Source organism: Stegostoma tigrinum, chromosome 15 (assembly GCF_030684315.1).
Source record: "Stegostoma tigrinum isolate sSteTig4 chromosome 15, sSteTig4.hap1, whole genome shotgun sequence".
Lineage (NCBI taxonomy): Eukaryota > Metazoa > Chordata > Chondrichthyes > Orectolobiformes > Stegostomatidae > Stegostoma > Stegostoma tigrinum.
This window is the reverse complement of record NC_081368.1, coordinates 65232420-65256312: the sequence shown is the minus strand read 5'-3', so window position 1 is coordinate 65256312 and position 23893 is coordinate 65232420. Positions and strand designations below refer to the sequence as shown.

Below are 23893 nucleotides of genomic sequence, written 5' to 3'. Positions count from 1 at the left end.
ATCATACCATACAAAGTGCATAAGGGTAATAGAACACAGTGAGGAATACAATGTTACAGCTGCAGAAAAGGGGCACACAGAGTGAGGTCAACATTAAATTTCAAATTTGAGAGGTCCATTCAGAAGTTTAATAACAGTGGGGAAGTAGCTGTTCTTGAATCTGTTGGTACGTGTGTATTAGATTTAGTATCTTCTGCCCAATGGAAGAGGTTGGAAAATATTAATGATGTGGAGGTGCAGGTGTTGGACTGGGGTGGACAAGGTCAGAAATCACATCATACCAACTTATAGTCCAATAGGTTTATTTGAAAACACAAGCATTTGGAACCTCACTCCTTCTTCAGGTGATAGTGAGAGAGGTGGTATCAGACACAGAATTTATAAGATCATAGGGTCAACACCATTGCTGAGGATATATTAAACAAACGCAAGATGCTGTTAAGTCTTCAATCAGTTAGAAGGTTTTAATTGATTAATATGTACATGTAAATACCCGAATTTCACTCAAGTCACTGCCCTGTGAGAACTAAAGGTTTTATCAGTGTAAAAACGAGGTGACATTTTGGTCAGACAATGCATGTTAGGTGTGAGAATCTGGTTTTGTTTTGGTTTGGATTCAGACAGGATTTATTTCTAAAGTAGGAATTTATAAAATGCTGCATTGACTGACAGTCTACAAATTGTGTGCTTTTGAACAAAACAGAATGTATCTGCAATCACAAATTCACCCCATAGATTTACGTATGTGTGTGTGCACATGTCTGTGAGTGTGTGTGTGTGTGTGTGTGTGTGTGTGTAGCGGGGGTGGTCAGAGGTGTCGGAAAGGATTGGAAAACTATTCATGTGACACTAAGGTTTTGGAGTAGATTTGTAGCTTGGATTGTGGGTATTGAGGTTGGTTGGCTCGCCGAGCTGGTTTGTCGTTCCGCAGATGTTTCGTTACCGTGCTTGGTAACATCTTCAGTGCAGCCTCTGATAAAGCGTTGGTGTGTTTTCCCACCTGGTTTTTAAACTCTGGGGTCCGTTGCGATGGATTGCTTCACTTCTGGGTTTCCCGCGTAGTGGAACGTATATGGGGTTGAGTTCAATGTGTTTATTAATAACCTGCTTCATGGAGTGCCATGCTTCCAGGAATTCTCGTGCTTGTCTCTGCCAAGCCTGTCCCAGGATCTCGGTTTTGTCCCAGTTGAAGTGGTGATTCTCCTTGCCCATGTGGATTGTGATGAGTGAGTATGGGTCGTGTCTTTCTGTAGCCAGTTGGAGTTCATATACTTGTGTTGTTAGTTTCCTTCCTGTTTGTCCAATGTAGTGTTTCTCGCAGTCTCTGCAGGGGATCTTGTAGATGACATTGGTCCTATCCTTGGCGGGCAGTGGGCCTTTATTTTGAGTGAGCTCTTGTCGTGGGGTTGATGTGGGTCTGTGTGCCACTCTGATGCCCAGCGGTCTTAGAAGTCTTGTGCTGAATTCCGACGAGTTCCTGATGTAGGGCAGCGTGATGAGTGTGTCAGGGCGTGTAGAATCTTTCTGATGCCCGTAGGCATCTCCTGACGCAGTTCTTTGGATATCCATTATCCCTGAACACTTGGAAGAGATATTCCTCTTCCTCCTCTTGGCGTAGTTCCATGTTGCTGCAGTGTGTTGTTTCCCTTTCAAATAGTGTTCGCATGCAGTTTCGTTTGTGTGTGTTGGGAATGGTTACTGTCGAAGTTCAACACCTGGTCTGTGTGTGGGGTTTTACGGTGTACTTTTGTTTGCAGTTCTCCATTTGTCTTGCGCTCTACTGTGACATCCAGGAATAGGAGTTGTTTGTTCTTCTTCTCCTCTCTGATGAATTTTATTCCGGTGAGGGTGTTGTTTATGAGTTCGTGTGTCTCTTCTAATTTGGTCCGTTTAATGATGACAAAGGTGTTGTCTACGTAGCGTATCCATAGTTTAGGTTGGATTTGCGGAAGGACAGTCCTTTCCTGTCATTGCGTCACTGCTTCTGCTATGAGTCTGGAGATAGGCGATCCCATGGGTGTCCCGTTGATTTACTCGTATGTTTGGCCATTGAAGGTGAAGTGGGTGGTCAGGCATAGGTCCAGTAGTTTAAGCATGTTGTCGTTGGAGATGGTTTCACCGGGGTTGTGTTCTTGTTCAAGTAGTGTTGTCATTGTTTCCCTTGCTAGTGGTGTGTCTATTGATGTGAATAGGGAGGTGACATCAAACAATATAATGGTCTCTTCGTCCTCTATCTTTATGTGTTTGATAGAGTTCAGGAATTCTTGGGCTGAGTGGATGGAGTGGGGTGAGATTTGTTGATTAGGTGCTTGAGTCTTCTTTGTAGTTCTCTGGCTAATCTGTGCGATGGAGTGCCTGGTAGGGAGATGATGGGTCTGAGAGGGACTTGCGGCTTGTGCACTTTAGGGAGGCCATAGAATCGGGGTGTGTTGGCTCCTTCAGGTTTTATTCTTAAGAAGTCTGCTTTGTTGATCTGTCCTGTTTGTTTAAGTCTTTTGTAGCGTGTATAGGAGTTTGTTGCCTAGTTGCGATGTTGGGTCAGTTTGTACTGGTCAGTATGTGTTCTCGTCAGCGAGCAGTGCTTGTGCTTCGGAGATGTAGTCCCTTTTATTCATTATCACTGTCATGCACCCTTTGTCTGCAGATAGTATAGTGATGTTCTTGTCCTTCTTTAATCTGTCCAGGGCTTGTCTTTCCCGTGTGTTGAGGGAGTGGAGTTCACTCCTTCCGGTTAGTGTCAGGACTACTGTCTGTCTTACAGTCCGTTGTGTTTCTTTGTTGATATTGTTGGTCTTGAGTGTGGTTTCCAGTGTAGCTAGCCATTCTGTTTTGTTGGCGTCTCCATAGTTGTAGTTCAGTCCCCGGGTGAGAACGGCTTTTTCCGCGTCTGTCAGTTTCCTATCGGAGAGGTTCCTTATCCATGTGTCAGTTCTGTTGTTGTCATTTTTGTGGGTAAGTGTGGTTAGCTGGTCTTGTCTTGCAAGGTCTGCCTTTGTTTGGCTCTTGTGGTCTGTCAGCTGATATTAATGGCTCGTTCCATGTCGGTTGTCCAGTCTTGATTGGTAGCTTCCTGGAATAACGCTTTTGGCATGTAATTTCTCTGTTGTATTTGTGGAGCCGGTTGTGTGCATCGTTTACTATTACCCTTACCATCTTGCGGCCATTTTGTTCTGCTGTTTCCCGGGCTTGTGGGTTGGTGATGGGTGGTTTGTACTTCACACTGTGTGGTAGTACCTGGTTCCAGAGGCATCCATGTAGGAAGAAGAGTTGTTCGTGGGTTGCGCGCTCACGTTTGGCATAGTTTTCCCATTTCCTTGCAGTTTGAGCGTGTTGCGCCCATGGGTCTCTAAGGTTTTGGAGTAGATCTGTAGCTCGGTTTGTGGGTGTTGAGGTTGGTTGGCTCGCTGAGCTGGTTTGTTGTTCCAGGCAACAACACACTGCAGCAACGTGGAACTGTGCCAAGAGGAGGAGGACTATCTCTTCCAAGTGTTCAAGGATAATGGATATCCAAAGAACTGAGTCGGGAGATGCCTGCAGGAACAGCATCAGAAAGATTGCACACGCCCTGACACACTCATCACACTACCCTACATCAGGAACACGTCAGAATTCACCACAAGACTTCTACGACCGCTGGGCATCAGAGTGGCACACAAACCCACATCAACTCTACGACAAGTGCTCACCTGAACTAAAGACCCACTCCCCGCCATGGACAGGACCAATGTCATCTACAAGATCCCCTGCAGAGACTGTGAGGAATACTACATTGGACAAACAGGAAGGAAACTAACAGTAAGAGTACATGAACTCCAACTGGCTACAAAAAGACACGACCCATACTCACTCATCTCAATCCACATGGGCAAGGACAACCACGACTTCGACTGGGACAACACCATGATCCTGGGACAGGTTAGGCAAAGACAAGCACGAGAATTCCTGGAAGCATGGCACTCCACGAAGCAGGTTATTAATAAACACATTGAACTCAACCCCATATACATTCCACTATGGGGGAAACCCAGAAGTGAGGCAACCCATTGCAATGGACCCCTGAGTTTAAAAACCAGGTGGGAAAACACACTGACGCTTCGTCAGAGACTGCACTGAGGATGTTACCAAGCATGGCAATGAAACGTCTGCAGAACAACTAACCAGCTCGGCGAGCCAACCAACTTCAATTGTCACGTGACAACCCTATTCAAAAAATGAGGGAGGCAGAAAGTGGATTATGATTGGCTGATTAGCCTAGCATCTGTTGTTCAAAAATTATTGAAATCAATTATTTAGGGAAATAATAAGAACATCTGGAAAATCAAAATCTAAACAAGCAGAGTCATCGTGGCTTCAGGAAAGGAACATTGTGTCTGATGAATTTATTAGAATTTTTCAAGGAGGTCTCAATCAGAGTGGAGAGAGGGAGACCACTAGATGTGATGTATTTGAACTTCCAGGTGATGTTCTATAATGTACCACATGAAAGGTTGTCATAAGATAAGAGCCCACAGTGTTGGAGGCAGTATATTGGCATGGATAGCGAAATGATTAATGGGCAGGATATAGCAAGTAGAGATAAAGAGTTCTTTTTCAAATTGGCAACCTGTAACCAGTGATTTGGAGGAAGGAAGAGAATGTACTGTAACCAAATTTACAGATGGCAGAAAAATAGTTGGAAAGGCAGGTTCTGAGAGGAATACAAAAGTTACAGAGACATTGATAGGTTAAGTAAGTGGACAAAAAGTTGGCAAATGGAGTAAAATGTGAGAAAATGTGAAGTTGTTCATTTTGGAAGGGAGAACAAAAGAACAGAATATTATTTAACTGGAGAAATGCTGCAGAAAATTGAAACACACAGGAACCTGGGTGTAGCTGTACCTGAATCATGAAGGCGAATGGAATGTTGTCCCTTATTTCAAAGGGGCTGGAGTACAGGAGTAGTGAAGTCTTATGCAACTGTACAAGGTGCTGGTGAGGCCACTTTCGGAGTACCGTGAGTAGTTTTCGTTCCATTATTTAAGGAAGGATATCATTTCATTGGAGGCACTTGAAAGAAGGTTCACTAGGACAATTCATGATATGGGGCATTGCCTTTTGAGCAAAGGCAAAACAAAGGGACTGTATCACTGGAATTTAGATGAATGATAGTTGAGCTCTTCGAAGGAGATAGGGTTCTTATGCGGTTCACAGGGTGAAGGCTGAGAGGATGTTTCCCCTTGTGAGAGTGTCTAGGACTAGAGAGGACAGTCTGAGAATAAAATGGCACCAATTGAAGACAGATGAGGAGGAATTTCTTTTCTCAAAGGATTGTAAGTCTATGGAACTCCTTGCCACAGAGAGCTGTGGGGCGGAGTCCTTGTCTTTATTTAAAGCTGAGATAGGTAGATACTTGATCAGTCAGGGAATCAAGTGTTGCAGCAAAAGGGCAGGCAAGTGGACGTGCGGATAATCTTGTCAAGTGGCGCAGCAGGCTCAAGGGGCCGAACGGCCTACTCTTGTTCCTATTGCTCAACGCTTAAGGCCTTTGCCGCTGCACCCTGCAATGCAGGCTAGTGCTTCCTAAGCATTTGGCAAGTGGATCGGAGAGGTGCCATGATGGTCATTAGGGATTGGTAAATATTGAATGTCAACATCTGTGGACGAGGGATGCAAATGGCCAGTGCCTGTGGATAATGCCCAGAGATGCTGTTGTGCGGTGAGCAACATGGAGGCTCTTCACAGCCAATGGCAAGCAGGTACCCACCTTGACTTCCATGGTGAGCATTTGCAACACCCAGTTGTGGGCGGTGGGATTGGCAGCTGCATCTGAATGAGGTGAGACGTGCAGTTAATAAGGTTGCTAACAGTCAATATCCAACTAGAACCCCCTAACGAGAGTCTCCCCTCAACGCCCAGAACACGCTAAGAAGGTGCAGAAACACCGAGGTAGACCTCACCAGATATCTTGGACAATTCTGCCACCTTTCTCACCATTGCCCATACTGTTCAGGCCCCTGTATGATTCCCAAACAATTGGGCATTTGTGACTCATGTGGCAACAGAAAAAGAAAGTGAAAAAAACGAAAGCTAAAGCACTACATCCGGAGAGATCAGCAAAATGGATAAAGAGGCTAGCTCCAATCCTAAACCTTCAATAGAGAGAAATGATATTTCCTCACAAAGTCAAAAAATTAAGTCAGCTTTTGTGGACCTGAAGCAACTGGCAAGAAGTATTACTTGGAGTTGTAGGCCCCATAACAGAAGTTGCATGGTCAGGAAGAATATAAATTAAGAACTTATATGTCATAAAGTTCATAAACTAATCATGTTGGAACTTAATGTTCAAACAGATGAGTTAAGCAAAATATTTCATAATAAATGACTACAGAGAATGTATGCAGGCTAGATTTCAAAGTAGTGCGTCGAAGAAGAAATGAAGGAACAGACTGATTTTTTTTCTATTACTGCACAATGGGATTAGGGCTAACTAACCTTATCATATAAAGGGGTCCTGAGAGAGGAGTGACTGAAATATGATAGAATTTTACTTTGAGTATAAAAGGGATCTTGTGAAGTCTGAGTTTTACATCTACACAGCCGATCTAGAATGAGGGTCCATTTGGCTAAGGCTGATTCAGAAACTGCATCAAAAGATGTGATAGACAAACAATAGCAAAAATTAAGAAAAAAAGTACATAGTATGCAACAAATGTGTATTCCTTTAAGGCACAAACACCTCACAGAAAACATGGCCATATTATTACTAACAAGAGTCCCAGTTTTCATTGTAGCAAATGCAAAAGTTTATATGTATTTCCAACAGGTGTAACCCTGTCTTGTCGAGTCGGTGGCCCAAGTATGTCATTTGGAGTGCCTGCAAAACACTTTTTTCCTGTTTAAAGTGTGTGCTTGCCTGGGAGAAATGTTTCAGGACTGCATCTTCCTTCTCCAAGTGCTCCTTCTTGGTCTTCCCCATTTTTAGCACATTATCAAGATAAATGGCGGCCTGGGGTAGACCTTGTAAAAGGTTCTCCATCGTCTGCTGAAAAATTGCACAGGCTGGAGCAGTCTCACATATTGGGTATCATACCCTTATGGGTATTAAGTGTAGCATATTTCTGGGTTTTCCTCACCTAACCGCAATTGCAAGTATGCCTGGCTCACGTCCAGCTTCATGCCCGCCTCCCTCGCCAGCTTTATAAATAAATCCTCTATGTGGGAGATTGGTTATTTATTCGGCTGCAAGAAGTGATTTACCATTTGTTTAAAATTCCTCACAAAAGTGAAGTGATCTGTCAGGCTTCACAGTTGGTATGACTGGTGCTGGCCATTCCAAAAACTGGACTGGATTTATGATTCCTTCGCTTTCCAGCCTCTGATATCTGCCTCCACTTTTGCCCATGAAGAAAATGGCACTGGGTGGGCCTCACAGAATCACGGAATTGCTTCCTGGTAGCATGTAAGGTGACCGTGGCTCCTCTGATAGTCCCGAGACCTCCCTGAAAAATATCCAGGCGTTTAATCAGGACTTCACTCTGGAAGCCATGTTCTAATCGAGAAATATTGATCCAAGGTAGCTGAATCTTTCTCAACTAATTTAGTCTTATAAGGCTTTGGCCCCTGAGCTTTTTACAATCAGTGGTATATAACCCAGCTGCTTCTCATAAGAGACAGGAACCGAAGTCGAATCTGTAAAGATTCTCCGGCGAGCTTTTTACTACAATCAGTGGTCTATACCCAGCTGCTTCTCATAAGAGACAGGAACCGAAGTCGAATCTGTAAAGATTCTCCGGCACAGGTTCTCAGTCTGGCTGAGGTCTTATGCAAATTTAAGAGTTGGAGATCAGAGCAAATTTTGTTAAAAGACATGTTCTGCTATCACTGAAGTGGCTGTGCTGTTATTGACCTCCATTAGAATTGGCTAACCATCCAACCACACGTTGATTTCTTTTCTGAAAAAGGCTCCCAAGCCGAAACGTCAATTTTCCTGATCCTCTGATGCTGCCTGGCCTGCTGTGTTCCTCCAGTTCCGCACTTTTATCTCTGACTCCAGCATCTGCAGTTCTTGCTATTCCTTGCTTTATTTTGACTGGTTCTGATTTGAATGTTGCTAAGTAATTTAACTGTTCCACACCAGATAAAGGTGGACTTTCCAGGGTTTGCACTGTCTTGAATCCCGGCCCATGAGATCTCTTATGCAATTTCGGTGTAAATGGACTCTTTTGCTGTCTTGAATCTACACAATAGCATGGTTTACCATCCCAGATCCTGAAGAAAATTTTAACTGCTTGTCTGAGGCTTGGCTTTGTTTTGGGATTTTCCTGTGTTTTGACCTGAGGGATTCTATGAAGATGCAAAATTTCAATGAAGATCTAGAGCCCCTTTGTTCAGGATATGTCCTGAACAAGGCTATGCCATCACCTTCACTCAGTGGTGTTTCTCAAGCTCAGTTGGCATGGCGAGACTGTCGATTTCCTTTGGGATACCTTGTAACTCATATGTTCCAACTGCCACATTTTTGAATGACAGAGCCAATCATGGCGCCCATTTGAAGTCCAGTTGACTTTCAGCCAAAAGTCACTTTTGCATGGTTACACCATTAACCCCATGTATCAAACGGTCTTTTAGTATCCTATTAAGGGTTAAACCAGAGTCACATGCCTCTGCCAGTCGTCTTAACCTCATCAAAAATCCCAAAATGGATTCCCCTGAATCTTGAATTGCTGAATAAAACTGATAGCGTCTCCTAATTAAAGGAGGCTCGGAAACATGAACCAACCCCATTAGCCCTTGAAAGGTTTTAATATCTAGTGCCTCAGGGAAAGTTAGTTTCCTAATAATTGAAAAAGATCTGGATCCACTCATTGCTTTTCATCTGCTTCATTGTCATTTGCCCAGAAAGAATTCTGAGAATTGTTTCCAACTACTGGGCTCAGTTTTTGATGGCAGAGATGAATGAGTCAAGCTTCCCAAAAAGCAGCATGACGCCAGAAATGCTTACCCCAACTAAAAAGATGACTGTTATGAGCGATCTTCTTCAGGACCATGTATTTTTCCTTATTACCATTGAAATAACTCCACAGATGCCAGTATCCTGTCATCTTTTATTTACGCATGGAAAGTTTTTGACACCAATCGGGCTCCCTCAGAGCCAGTTTACAGAGTGAACAGGACCTCTGACACTCCTGTTTATATCTGTCAGCCAGGGCTCCCCGATTGGACCAGATGGACAGCTCCAAACAGGGAGCTCATTTTCTAGGAGCTCCGCTTGGCTGACCCATTACAATTGCTACAGCAGATGTAACCATCTTGCAAATGGCATCCAGAATGCAGTTAGAAATTGACTTTTTCCATCCAGTTTCACTTGTCAGTCTGTAGCCTTCATATCTAGTGGAGTCAAAAGTTTTTCCCTTGCAAATTCTGGCAATGTTTCCTTAATTATCTGTACGAATTTTGAGATCGCTTCATTCTCCAGGTAGATACATATTCTCAGCTTTCCAGGTTGTTTCACTGCTAGCCTGCTGCTAATCCATTCTGTAGGAGGTGTTAGTTTCTGGATAGTTCTTTCTTTTCCAGCTCTTCCATCTCACCTTTCAAGCTGGACCAGAGGGCAGATGGAACTTTCTTTGACAGAAGTTGAACTGGACTTGCATCTATTTCAAGATGACATTCTCCGGAAAGGTATCTTCATCCTGTCAACACATCATTTTAGTGTTCTACAATCAGTGGTCTAACGGCTGCAATGTGTCACAAATTTGTTTTGGAATGTTAAGGGTACCAGTTAAGCTTTGGATTTTCTCTGAGCTGAGTGACTTAATTTCCTGCCATCTGGTACTTGAGATCCTCATATTGTGTTTGGTGCACAGAGTGAACTGTCCTCTTGGCACAGGTATGGTACCATCATACAGCCTCAAATTTACTTTTTCCAACGCTTCATTTGTGGATCACCATGTTGCATCACTTTGAAGATTGCATGTTTCTTTAGTATCTGACACTCTATCTTGATCTGATGTTCTTATTCTACGTTCCTGATTCAGTCACGATTCACCTGACCTCACTGAATCTACTTGCTGTTTAGTGTAGACTGATTTGTCAGAATCTTCAGCCGACATCTGTCATGGCCATTTGGACTTGCCTTGTTGTGCTTCTTTCGGAGCACACTTTTTTGTGTGCAAGATGATTCAGTTTTGTCCTCCGTAGTATTTCCATCCTGCCCTCTGTCTGTGATTGTCCAACACCTTAGGCCTGAAGTATCTATCAGCACAATGCAAGACCTGATCTGTTTTGCCATGATTATGCTCTAGCTGCTGATTTTCAACCGCAGCACCTCTGTACATGACAATCATCTTCCTGACAGTACGTTTCTCCTCCTCCAGCAGGACCATAGTCTCTGGAAAATATGTGCACGTCCTGTGTCTTTTTATATCACTCTGTTCACTTCTATTCAGCTGCCATAGAACACTGGTAGTGAGTAATTGCTCCTATTATTGCTATTAAATTGTTGTATGTGGGCATTTAAGCATCGGATGAGGGTTAATATTAAGAAGACTCATGGACATTTGATTTTATTTGATTTATTACTGTCACATGTACCTAGGTACAGTGAAAAGTTTTGTTTTGCACACAGTACAGGCAGATCATAACATACAAAATGCATAAGGGTAATGAAACAAAGTAAGCAAAGCAACATTATGGAGAACGTTGTTAGTAATTTTAACAGACTTAGAGTTGAAATTTAAAAGAGCAGAATGATTGTAAGATATTTAAGAATAAGATCTGCTGCAGAAAGCTCGCAAAGAGTTGCCATGCATCAGTGCCACCTCGAATTTTAATGTTTTGGACATAAAACAATCACAAAAGTGCTGAAGAAACTCAGCAGACCTGTCATGATGATGTCACGATGTGGAGATACCAATGCTGGACTGTGGTAGACAAAGTCAGAAGTCACACAACACTGGGTTATAGCCCAACAGGTTTATTTAAAACCACGAGATTTCGGAGAACTACTGTTTTGTCACCTCACAGTATAATTTCTGATGATGATGTCATATGAACTTGTGGGCAGTTCTAAAAGGTGAGTACATTTCTTCAGGATCTATCTATCATATTAATGTAACCTGTTAGTGAGGATCATCATTCTAGTTAGATTAGGAGACAGTTTTTCTCTTTCATGCCAGACCGAGCAGGCTCTATAGTTTCCCAAACTAGAACAGCAGCAACGTCCGTCATGAGCAGTATCTCATTTAGGGTAATAAAGTGTGAAGCTGGATGAACACAGCAGGCCAAGCAGCACAAAAGCTGATGTTTCGGGCCTAGACCCTTCCTCATTTAGGGTAGTGAGTTTGCACTGACATACAATACAAACAAATGAACATGTATTAACTATTTACAGAGACTTAATTTACAACCTCCTTCCCACATCTCATCCCATAACTGCCATTTACCCTTTGTGCTACAGTTATTATGAAGACAAAAACACAATCTATATTGGTACAGATAAAATAAATAGTAACTGATCAATCTCACTAATCATGTAGCTTACAAGATCAACTAATAATGGAAGTGAGTTGGAGAAAAATGAGCTGACAAACTACAAAGCTAAATAAAAAGAAAACATCATAACAATCTGGGTGGATTTTTAAGTACCTGGTATTAACTGGAAAGAAAGATAATAAGGAAATGGAATGGAATTCCTACGATGTATTCAGGACTCCGTTATGTAAACCAACATGTAAAAAGATCAACAAGGGAATGGCCGGGGGAGGGGGGGGTTGCGGGGTGTGGGTGGGGGGTGTTGGTGGGGGAGAGGAGGGTGTGGTGTTGCCATGAGATCTACTAATAGCTAAGAGGATTAAAATGTGGGTAACATCTAGAATATAATGACCATAATGTCAGAGATAATGGGAACTGCAGATGCTGGAGAATTCCAAGATAATAAAATGTGAGGCTCGATGAACACAGCAGGCCAAGCAGCATCTCAGGAGCACAAAAGCTGACGTTTCGGGCCTAGACCCTTCATCAGAGAGGGGGATGGGGAGAGGGAACTGGAATAAATAGGGAGAGAGGGGGAGGCGGACCGAAGATGGAGAGAAAAGAAGATAGGTGGAGAGGAGAGTATAGGTGGGGAGGTAGGGAGGGGATGGGTCAGTCCAGGGAAGACGGACAGGTCAAGGAGGTGGGATGAGGTTAGTAGGTAGATGGGGGCGCGGCTTGGGGTGGGAGGAAGGGATGGGTGAGAGGAAGAACAGGTTAGGGAGGCAGAGACCGGTTGGACTGGTTTTGGGATGCAGTGGGTGGGGGGGGAAGAGCTGGGCTGGTTGTGTGGTGCAGTGGGGGGAGGGTACGAACTAGGCTGGTTTAGGGGTGCAGTAGGGGAAGGGGAGATTTTGAAACTGGTGAAGTCCACATTGATACCATATGGCTGCAGGGTTCCCAGGCGGAATATGAGTTGCTGTTCCTGCAACCTTCGGGTGGCATCATTGTGGCAGTGCAGGAGGCCCATGATGGACATGTCATCTAGAGAATGGGAGGGGGAGTGGAAATGGTTTGCGACTGGGAGGTGCAGTTGTTTGTTGCGAACTGAGCGGAGGTGTTCTGCAAAGCGGTCCCCAAGCCACCATAATGTGATTGGTTTTAATTGTTAGCTCCATTGGTTTGTGATTAGAGAGGCACAGTCGCATGGGTCCAATTCCCGCAAACAGCTGAGGTTACCATAAGAGGCTCTCCTTCTCAACCTCCCCCCTCCCCTGAGGCATGGTGACCCCCAGGTTAAATTATCACCATTTCTCTCTCTGTAATGAGAGGGCACCCCTTTGGTCCAGAGAGACTGCAGCCAAAAGGTCATACATATGATGAAAATGAAGTTAACCATTTGGAGAAAACTGATTTTAAAGGTTGAGAATACAAAATTATAATATCAAAAAGCAACATTGTAACATAACAATGAAAACGTATCTACCCAGATTCAACAGAATGCAGAAAAATATATTCCAGGAAAAGGAACGAATGAAATAAACACTAGTCAGGGACTCCCTGAATAAATAAAGACATAAAAGAACATTTGAGCTTTTGTAACAGAATAAATTACCTAGACAGCAGAGGAATGCAGAATAAGAGAGTGTACAAAGTGATTTGGAGAAAAATTTATTAGGAAGGCAAAAGGAACTAGGAAATTCAATTATCGAGGAACATAAATCAAAATAATAAAATTTTTTACATACTGCATTGATTAAATGGGCAGGCTATGATTAGAATAGAACCACTAGACGACAGGCAGGCTAATGCCACAGTAAACAATACAGGCACAGTAGAAATATTCAATAACTATTTTGCTTTGGTTTTTCCCTTGGAGTTAGAACAGGGAGATGTGGCACTGAATTGTGAGCTAAGCGATGAAAAAAGTTAAACAAAAAATGGGATATATCGAAAAAATTAAACAGAAGTGAAAGAATGGAGCCCTTATTCCATGGTTATGTCCATGAATTTTTAAAGGATCTGAGGAAGTGATAGCAGAGGCATTACCGCACACATATTAATAATTAATTGGAACAAAAAATGCAACAGTGGCTGAGGAATGACAGAAAACTAATTTTACCTCCATATTTGAGGAAGGAGAGAGAACATGTACAGAAAATCATCAACCTGTCAGCTTGATATAATGAGAAGGGAAGTCATAGACTCTCCAAAAAAGGAGAGAAAGAAGAACATCTGGAAATAAGGAAGTAACATAACATAACTTTGATAATATACTTCCTAATAAGCAAATTAATTAGGCCAAGGAATGTAGAAAGGGGGAGAAATGGTAGAATGGATCGGCTGGCTGGCTTTAAAACCGAAAGCAGAGTGTGGCTAAAGGGATGTTATTCAGTCTGGTAGAAGGTAGAAATGAATGTTTTACAATGATCTGCTGAGAGTAATGTTGTTCACAATTTACACGAGTTATATGGACTTTGGAATCAAAAACAGAATATCAAAATGTATAGCTGACGCCAAATTGAGGTGAGCAACCACAAATTGTAGTAGGATATTAATGAACTTGCTGACTGAACAGATAATTGGTGAATGAAGTTACGTGAGAAATAAATGTGTTCTGGCACATGTTACTTGCAAAAACAAGGAGACCACTTATTCCTTAGAACGTGCAAGCCCAGGAAGGATAAGGCACAAAAATACCAAATAGATTTTAATGGAGTGGACACAGTGACAATGTTATTTTGAATGAAGAGTGTATTAGAGCCATCAATTTAGGAGATTACCACAAAATCCAATCAGGATTTCAGAAGAAATGTCTTGAGAATGAGGAAACTGCTACCAGAGTAAGTTGAGCAAGAGATACAGGAGATAACAGTACAACCAGATGGGGAGAACGGACTATCTGGTTACAATGATAGATTAGACAAGAAAAGATAGGGGGAGGCTTGCTTGGGAGAGAAGCACTAACATGGATTTGTCGAGCCAAATGGCCTGATCTGTGTCATATTTTCTATGTCATCCGATGTAACCACCTTCATAGAAATCATCATAGAATCCCTACAGTGTGGAAACAGGCCATTTGGCCCAATATGTCTACACTCACCTTCCCACCCAGACCCATTCCCCTAAACCAGCATTTTCCCATGTCTAACCCACCTAACCTAAACACCCCTGGGCATGTTGGCAATTTGGCATGGCCAATCCACCTAGCCTGCACATCTTTGGACTGTGGGAAGAAACCGGAGCACCTGAAGAATCTCACACAGACACGGGGAGAATGTGCAGACTCCACGCGTACAGTCACTCGAGGGTGGAACTGAAACCAGGTCCCTGGCGCAGTGAGGCAGCAGTGCTAATCACTGAGCCACTGTGCTGCCCTTTTTTGTTTTCTCACCAAGTCCACACCGTCTCTCCCAAAAGCATCCCAGCCGGACCTATTCCCCTGTAACCTGGCATTTCCTATGCCTAATCCACCTAACTTAAACGCCCCAGACACTACGGTCAATATAGCATGGACAATCCGCCTAACCTGCGCATTTTTGGCCTGTGGAAGGAAACCTCATGCAGACACGGGGAGAATGTGCAAACTCCACACAGACAGTCACCCAGTGGTGGAATCGAACCCAGGTCCCCGATGCTGTGAGGCAGCAGTGTTAACCGCAGAGCCTTTAAGGGAAATAACTTAGCTATCCAATATTCTAATCAAACACACACCTGATCCTCTATTGAGCTAAATTTGTAGTGCATTTTGCACAATGCTGTACACTGCATTATGTTGACGAGCAGCCAGCAAGAAGTTATAGCTGCTGTCTGTCCAACATAACTGGGCACAGACAGCACAGTGCAGTGCCAATTCCCTGACTGAAGACTAACATTAGTACAGCAATTTTTTTGCACTTTAATCTGATGAAAAGACAATTCAGAAAATGTATAAAAAGCACGTCAATTTATCATGGCTCATTTTGTAGCCCAACCCAAGATACATTTAAAACCCAAAGTTTATTGAATTCCTCATGAGAAACATCGTTATTTTCTTCTAAGTTTTTAATGTTTTAAAGCCATTGATTATTATAGAAGTCCAGTGACTCAGTAATAATATTCTTGCTGCATATTTCTATCAGCATTTCTTCTACACAACACAATGAAGGTGGTCATTGAAACAACTGGCCAGTTTTCCTCTGATAGATCAACTGAATAAGATATGAACACATTCCCCAGTAGAAGTGAGCACTGTACCTTTGGGAGTCCTGCTGCATGTTTCATCTGCTCCCCACCAACTGAAGCAGTCTGACCACGGCAGGGGTGATTGGAAGGAAGCAAACAGGTAGTACAGACTGTAGGCGACAATGCAGGAGTAGGAAATGCTTAGGATTGATCCTTGTATTACCATATTTATGCCCACACCTTAAAGAAGGAACATAAACTTAGATTGAAACTGCTTTTGCAATAAATTCTTCCACATAATTTCAGCTTGCACATAAATCAACCTTGTCTCATAGCCAGTAACCATTGTAATTTCTGCAGTTGGAATGCCTACACAATGGAAACAGGCCATTCGGCCCCTCATCTCTACACCAACCCTTGAACAGCATGCCACCCAGACCCGCCCCCATTCCTGTAATCATGCATCTCTCATGGCTAATCGACCTAGCCTGCCCATTCCTGGACACTATGGGCAATTTAGCATGGCCAATATACCTACCCTGCCCATCTTTGGACTGTGGGAAGAAACCAGGGCAAACCTGGACAGATACAGGGAGAATGTCACTCAAGGGTGGAATTGAGCCCAGGTCCCTGGTGCTGTGAGGCAGCTGTGCTAACCACTGAACCACTTTGCCACCCAGTTATTTGCGTGTCCTTCATTCTCTGGAATTATATCACATTTGAGGATCAGCTGTACTTTAATTACAAGCCATTTAGTGTGAAGATGTATGTTTCTAATTATAAATATATAATGTAGAAATGTATAAATATCAAGAACCACATAGCTCAGGAGTGTATAAGGACACTTGATTAGTTAAAACAAAGGATAAGTGTGTATCAACTTAAGATGCCACATCTTCAAAACATTTGTACATAATCCTGAAAAATATTGGCTGATATTGGTTTTTCAGGGCCCTTTGAAGACACTGTATCAGTTTCATATTTTACAAGGAGGAACTGATATGCTGAGATTACATATGTGTGGATGTGACAAAATGCAATAAGATCATTCAAGGCCCAATAAAGTGAGGCCTAATTTTGGCCATGACAGAGAACACCTCTGTTGTTGCAAAAATACCAGGTACTACTGGGAATTCTAAGTGCTATTTTTGATACTGGCATTTCTCTTTCGTGTATGAGAGGCACTGTGGCCAGTTCATGCATGAATGTCTCCTAAAAGCAGCTGGCCATTTGAATGACCGGTTAAAAGCAGTTTGGTTCTCTGTTTTTTTTGGATGGTTGGGGTATCCTTTTTGAAGTTTGGGATTCTTTGCTGGAGGCTGATGTCAGATATCCTTTGGGTTTGGGGGTTAGCGTGCTCTTTGGGACTGTTAACTGTGGCAATGATGTGTATAAGAGGACTGCGTGGAACTGTTGGACTTGTCTCGATCTGTCAAGCACTGTTGCAGAGTGTTGAGAAGTGTCAAACAATGTCAACTGAAGAAGTGTCAATATTGTCCATGAGTGCCCATGTATTAAAAAGTGTCAACAAATATCAGAAGTGTTTTTATGAATAAGAGTCTAGTCTCAATATAGAACTCAGAGCAATAAAACTATATTTTTCTCCGATGTGATATTAGTGTCACGTGTCAGATATCAGATACCAGATGTCAGAACCTGTCAAAATTACAGTGGCTCTTAGCTTCAGTGCCTCTGGCTCAGTCTGTAGCCTAACGGAGATATGTGTGGCCGCCTTTCACAATCAGTAGTAACGTCACTGTATTAAGGTGGTGACTGATGTTAGGAGAGTCCACTGATACATTCATTATCCCACTGGTCCAGATAGTTGTTCTGAGCGAGTCAAAGATTTGAGGCCGGAGGTGTATACAAGGTTCCACCAGGCATAGGACGTTTTAGATTGCATACATGTGGTCTGTAAAGCACAGGATGATGAATGGGGAACTGGTGTACAGTCACCTCCAATAGATCTCACAGAATGTGTGTTCGGGATTCACTAGAGGCATACATAATGTTGACAGATGGAAGTACTCCATGGAACCCGAGTGTTTCCGTCGTCTACCTCATGCCTTCAGGATTGATTCATAGGGATTTAGGATGACCATTAAAGGGGTGGCTGCTGACTCCAATGAGGCCCTCCACCTTGGACTCCTTCTTCTCCAGGTGGACCATCTTCATCAGTGTGAAACTAAGCATCTTGGGATCCTCTTTGATGGATCACATTCAACATGCAGGTCACATGATTGCTAACCAGGAAACAATGCCACCCCAGCATGTAGAAATTTAAGACTTCCAAACTCTATTTTATTGGTAGGCACGCTATGTACACTTTAATGTACTATTGTCTCCTAGGCTGTAATACCTGCTCAGATTAGATATTGGGTATTCCTGTCCTCAAATTATTTGAGTGGCGAGAAACAATAAACCTCTGAAGCAATGGTATTTTTCCCTAAAATCTATGACCATGAGACAAGGGTAGTATATAAAGTTTAGGGCCAGTTTGTAGAAGTTCCTGTATCTCAAGGATCCATCATATCCAAGATGATGGTTTCACTTCAATCAGGGGTCGGTAAGGTAATAAAAGTGCAGAAATCATTGGTAATAAACAATGAATCCAAAAATGTTCTGACTTGCTCCTTATCTTGAATTGTACTGGATTTTTTATAATTTCAACTTTCTGTATCCAAGGTATTTGTTCTTCACAAACCCAATGTTGCACTTGACATGAGTCCAAATATTCATGCTCTGTCTAATAGAAGCTCCCCTCATGTAGATGTGTAACTCTATGTTAACTGTAGATACTTATAATCAACCTATTCGGGATCAAGTTGAGCCATTTTCTATTTCAATATCCTGTTAAAGTTGTCGGTACCCTTTAGCCTGCTTCCAGTTTGTGAACTGGCTGTACCCAATCTCATCCAACTGGGCCATCAAGTAAGTACCTCATATCAGTTTCTGAATGCCATTACATAACTGTGGGTTTCTGTTCAGGTTTCAGAATGAAGATCTACTCCACTTGCACTGTAATTGTTCCCTCATGTTCTCTTAATCTCCTGGTTTCCCTGTCCCTCTTTTTTGGATTTAGGGACTTGATAAAGGTTTGATAACTTTTATTGTGACTCTGAATGGTATTGCCATGTCACTGTAAATCTCACCTATCCTCACCTGTCAAGATGTGAAAGTACTGCTGTCTAGAAACCACGTCATGAACCTACTTATACAGCCTACCAATCAGTTGATTGGGGAGATGAACAGCTCTCTGTTCCCTGGGGTAAAGGTCTCTCAGTAGTTCCTGCATCACCGTGAGATCCTCTCTCCTTCTCTATCTCTCTCTGTCTTTATTACTTCAGGATGTTTATCTGGTATAAACAAAAAAGCAGAAATTGCTAGAGAAATTCAGCAGGTCTGGCAGCATCTGAGAAGAAATTGGAGTTGACATTTAAGTTGAAATGTTGAATCTGTTTGCTGTTCACAAGTGCTGCCAGACTTAATAAATTTCTCCAGCAATTTCTACTTTTGTTGGTTCAGATTGACAGCATCCACAGCTCTTTGTTTCATGTTACAGATAGTCTGGATTGTCTGCTTTGGACTTTCTGACCACAGTCTTGTTATTACGTTAGGCTCTTGGATTGTCTTGTGCCTTCTTTAAACGAGCCCTCAGTTACATCCCAGGGCTTACCCCCTCATTTTGCTCGCTCATCTTCACTCTATGTGAACTTTGCTCCCTACCACTCCTCATTCATGGTGTCAAGAGATCCATTAGATTGTCATTCACCCAGCATCTGAAACAGAGCAAGCCCTGTATAGATCTCAAGGCTTCCCATGATGGGCTAACAGGAGATATGGCAGGAGGGTGCAATGTTTTCTCTCCATTCTCCAAAACAAATTACAGTACAATCTTAAGGGATATATAGTGCTCCTTTGGAAGACCATCTGCTCAAGAATGCCACACAGACATCTTTGCATTCTCAGTTTAGAGCAGATATCCAGTTCTTTTTGGACAACAAATAGAAAGTTCTGTTATGGGTCACCCCAAAGAACATTTTCATTAATCCCCTCAGTCAGGTTTTAGACATTATGTTCCTTTAATGGAATTGACTTGGATTACCATGCTAATGAAATACTTCTATGATGTACCGGAATGTCTTCCTCGTTTCTCGAGCGGCCATACTAGGTCTGCCTGAATTATTGAGAGAGCGGTCATTTTGAAAATTTGGATAAGGAAAGACAAACAATTATTTTTTATTATCTGCCTTAGTAAAATACTGTCAATTCAGTGTGGGAGCAAGGTTAGTTGACAATGTCACCTGATAATGAATGCAGCCAATTTATTAATTTGTATTAAACATATGTGCTCATTTACAAGGTTGCTATGTCAGTGTTTATCAATGAATATTACCTTTTAATATTGGCACGGCTTTCCATACTGCCACGGGCCCGAGGCTGGAAAACTGCCCTAAAGAACACTCCAAGAAAAACAATGGTATCCCCTCAAGTGCCAACATGACAATGTAGGGAATAAGGAATGCACCTGGAAAATATAGAATATGTTATTATCCTAGAAATGGCTCTGACTGAACAGGTCACAGTCCGCTGCAACACCTGGCTTGATGGACCATATGATTTATTTTTGCAATCTCTTTACTGTGGCGATTAATCACTAAATATAACCACAAGAACATTGCATGTACTTACAAATGGCTCCCTTAGATCGTCCTGTATTGTGATCTGACTTGTTTACAAATCAACTTGTGAATGGAATCAGGAATGGAATAGGTTCTCAACCCAGGGATAGCCTGTATTTGGGGATGAGCTGTATTCCACTCCTGGCTGTTGTGGCGTTCCTATCTATATCTCTAGCTCTCCACTCTGTGTCTGCTCCTGAATCTCTCAGTAGTTCCAACCTGCCTCAAATGTGAGTAATACAATAAGTCCAAGTTTCCAGTTAGATTGGCAGAAACCACCTAGCAAAGGTGTATTTGCACACAGAGACCAAAGAGCCATCAGCACAAAATGCTGCTTCCCATAGAAGTTACAGGTTCAATATCTGACTAAAGAGTTGACTCGTAGGCTTGCTAACATAAAGTGACATTTCGTATCATGTTGACAGGAATACCAAAGCATTTCAAGCAATCCATCGGCATGATATAATGCATACTGACTGACCAGGGACCAAGCAGAGCTGGCACATGCATTAATTCCTAATATTCCCTAGAAATTATAGTGTGCAAGGTAGTGACTTAACAGGCAGCGTCTTACCAGGTTCTGAGCAACATGGGTGATGGCAGAATCAAGTGAGATGTTTAATGAGACCTGTCTTGTTATCAAAAGTATCTCACTGCATCTTGTAGACATTTTAAATCAGACTGATCAGAGATGTTATTTTGGGAGATATTATGAGGCAGACAGGAATTTATACCAGCCTTTTTGGCCTAGAGGCAGGTACCCAGAGACAGCACTGCTATGCCACACTAATGGCATGATGAGATTCGAACCAAGCAATGGTTGAGTTTGCAAACAAATGCACATTATTACTTGTTAAGCCCTTTGTTAACAGTTCCACTTGTGATCTCACCAAATCCATGTACAAACAAAAACAGAAATTGCTGGAAAAGCTCAGCAGGTCTGGCAGCGTCTGTGGAGAGAAAATCAGAGTTGACATTTCGGGTCCTGTGACCCTTCCTCAGAACCTGAAACATTACTGAACCCGAAGCGTTAACTCTGATTTCTGTCCACAGATACTGACAGACCTGCTGAGCTTTTCCAGCAATTTCTGTTTTTGTTTCTGTTTTACAACATCCGCAGTTCTTTTGGTTTTTATCACCGCAACAACAAGTTGTCGGGAAATCAAGCAGGTTGTCTTGTTGCAGTAGTCCTCGGTCAAGGGCACATACATTTCAGAGTCAAAGAGCTGTACAGCATGGAAACAGATCCTAAGATCTAATTCATCTGTGCTGACCAGACTTCACAATCTCATCTAGTCCCATTTACCAGCATTTGGCCCATACTCCTCTCAACACTTCCTATTCATGTACACATCCAGATGGCTTTTAAATGTTATAATTGTAATTGTCTCGACCACTTCCTCTGGCAGCTCGTTCCATACACGCACCACCCTCTGCCTGAAAAAGTTACTCCTCAGATCCCTTTTAAATCTTTCCCCTCCCACCTTAAACCAATGTCTTCTAGTTTTGGACTCCCCTACCCTGGGGAAAGGACCATGGCTATTCACCCTACCCATGCCTCTCATGATTTTATAAACATCTATAAGGTCACTCCTCAACCTCCGACACTCCAGAGAACATAGCCCCAGCCTATTCAGCCTCACCCTATAGCTCAAACCCTCCATCTCCAGCAACCTCCTGTAAATATTTTCTGCATCCCTTTGAGTTTCACAACATCAATAACTCGGTCAGTTACAGAGCAGCAGAATGCAGACTAAACATCCAAATGTAAAGAAAGCATACAGTGGCTACAAGAGCAGGCCAGAAGCTGGGAATACTGCGGCAAGTAACTCATCACCTGACTCCTCAAAGCCTGTCCTGCAACACTCTCCGCTTGCCTGGATGAGTGCAGCCGCAACAACATTCAAGAAGCTTTACACCATCCAGGACAAAGCAGCCTGCTTGATTGGCACCAGATTCACAAACATCCACTCCCTCCACCACTGATGCTCAGTAGCAGCAGTGTGTACTATCTACAAGGTGCACTGCAGAAATTCACCAAAGATCCTCAGAAGCACCTTCCAAATCCACAACTACTTCCATCTAGAAGGACAAGGGCAATAGACATATGGGAACACCACCACATCCAAGTTCCCCTCCAAGTTACTCACCATTCTGACTTGGAAATATATTGGTGTTCCCTCACTGTCGCTGGGTCAAAATCCTGGAATTCCCTCCCTAATGGTATTGTGGGTCAACATACAACAGGAGGACTGCAGTGGTTCAAGGAGGCAGCTCACCATCACCTTCTCAAGGGCAACTAGGGATGGGCAAGGAATGCTGGCCCGTCAGCGACATCCACATCCCACAAAACGAATAAGAAAAAAAATTCCAGGCATCATTAATAAGGGCACACAGTATAAGAGCAGGGAAGTTAAGATGAACTTCTCCTGGACACTGGTTAGACCTCAGCTGCAGTATTGTGTCCAGCACTGGACAAATATGAGCGGGAGTAAGTGCAGAAGAAATTTACAGAATAATCCCAGGGATCCCAGTTTTGAGGGCAGATTGGAGAAATCAGGACTGACTTCATCGGAGACATGAAGATGAAGAGAAAGTTTGGTCGAGGTTTTCAAAATCCTGAAAAGACTGCTGAGCGTAAAAAGGGAGAAACTGTTCCCACTCATAGAAGGATAGAGAACTACGCACCACAGATTTGAAGAGTTTTGCAAATAAAGCAAATGTGAGGTGAGAAAGAGGTTTTTCACACAGGGGGTAGTTAGGGTAGGGAATGTGGTAGAGGCACTGAGACATTCCAGAGAGCATTGTGTGATGATGTAAGTAGCAACAATGAGCAGGGCCACAGAGAAAGAAAACGCAAGAGATTGACACTAAGTGAAAATGCTCAGACAGCTGACGCAGATATAATGGGCTGAATGGCCTCCTTCTACACTGTGACAATTCTGTGATTCTGTCGATAAGTACCTCTACTATCTGAAGTATTATTGTGCTGTGTGGGTAGTGTGATTTTCAGTTAATACATGACGAATTGCTGGGGGCAAATTCTGAGTCGTTGATAGCCTGGTGAACCAATTTGAACCAATGGGTGCCCAGTGGATATGGCTCACAGGTAGAAGTTTTTGTCACTGTCCATAAGTACCTATGAGCAGCAATCGTGCAGTAGTTCTGGTCATTGAAATCACAAAAGCAAAAGGACCCATTGACAATTAATCACTCTTTAATGAAGTACATATATTTGCTGGATCTGTTCAAAACTGACGGGCATAGCGGACAGGGAGAGTAACAGAGGGCAAAATGTGAGGAATAAGAGGCAAATGGTCACTCCTGTCAGTCCTGCTTTATCAATGACCCCCTTGGCTCTGCTCCACCATTTTCCCCTGAACCTTCTCCCCAGTTACCCCACAGTTTCACAGAATTGCTATGGTGCAGAAGGAGGCCATTCAGCTCACAATTCTACAGTTCTGTTCCCTAGTGTCAATTTCCTGTCTTCGCTAATATCAACTGTATGGCATTACTCTCTGGAATATTGCAACTGTGCCTGCCCCCACTACTTTGCAAGGCAGCGCAATCCAGACCCTTACAACTGGCTGTGGGAA

At 42.8% G+C, this 23893-nt stretch overlaps 1 protein-coding gene across 1 annotated transcript in view; it reads right to left on the bottom strand.

Moving 5' to 3' along the window:
* Positions 1–23893, bottom strand: part of LOC125458778 (sodium- and chloride-dependent neutral and basic amino acid transporter B(0+)-like) — a 61458-nt gene that overhangs the window by 27118 nt on the left and 10447 nt on the right. The window contains exons 5-6 of the mRNA XM_048544429.2: positions 23318–23462; positions 15688–15855 (exon numbers count right to left, since the gene is read on the bottom strand). Coding sequence (XP_048400386.2) covers positions 15688–15855; positions 23318–23462 — 313 coding nt within the window. The remainder of the gene's footprint in view (positions 1–15687; positions 15856–23317; positions 23463–23893) is intronic.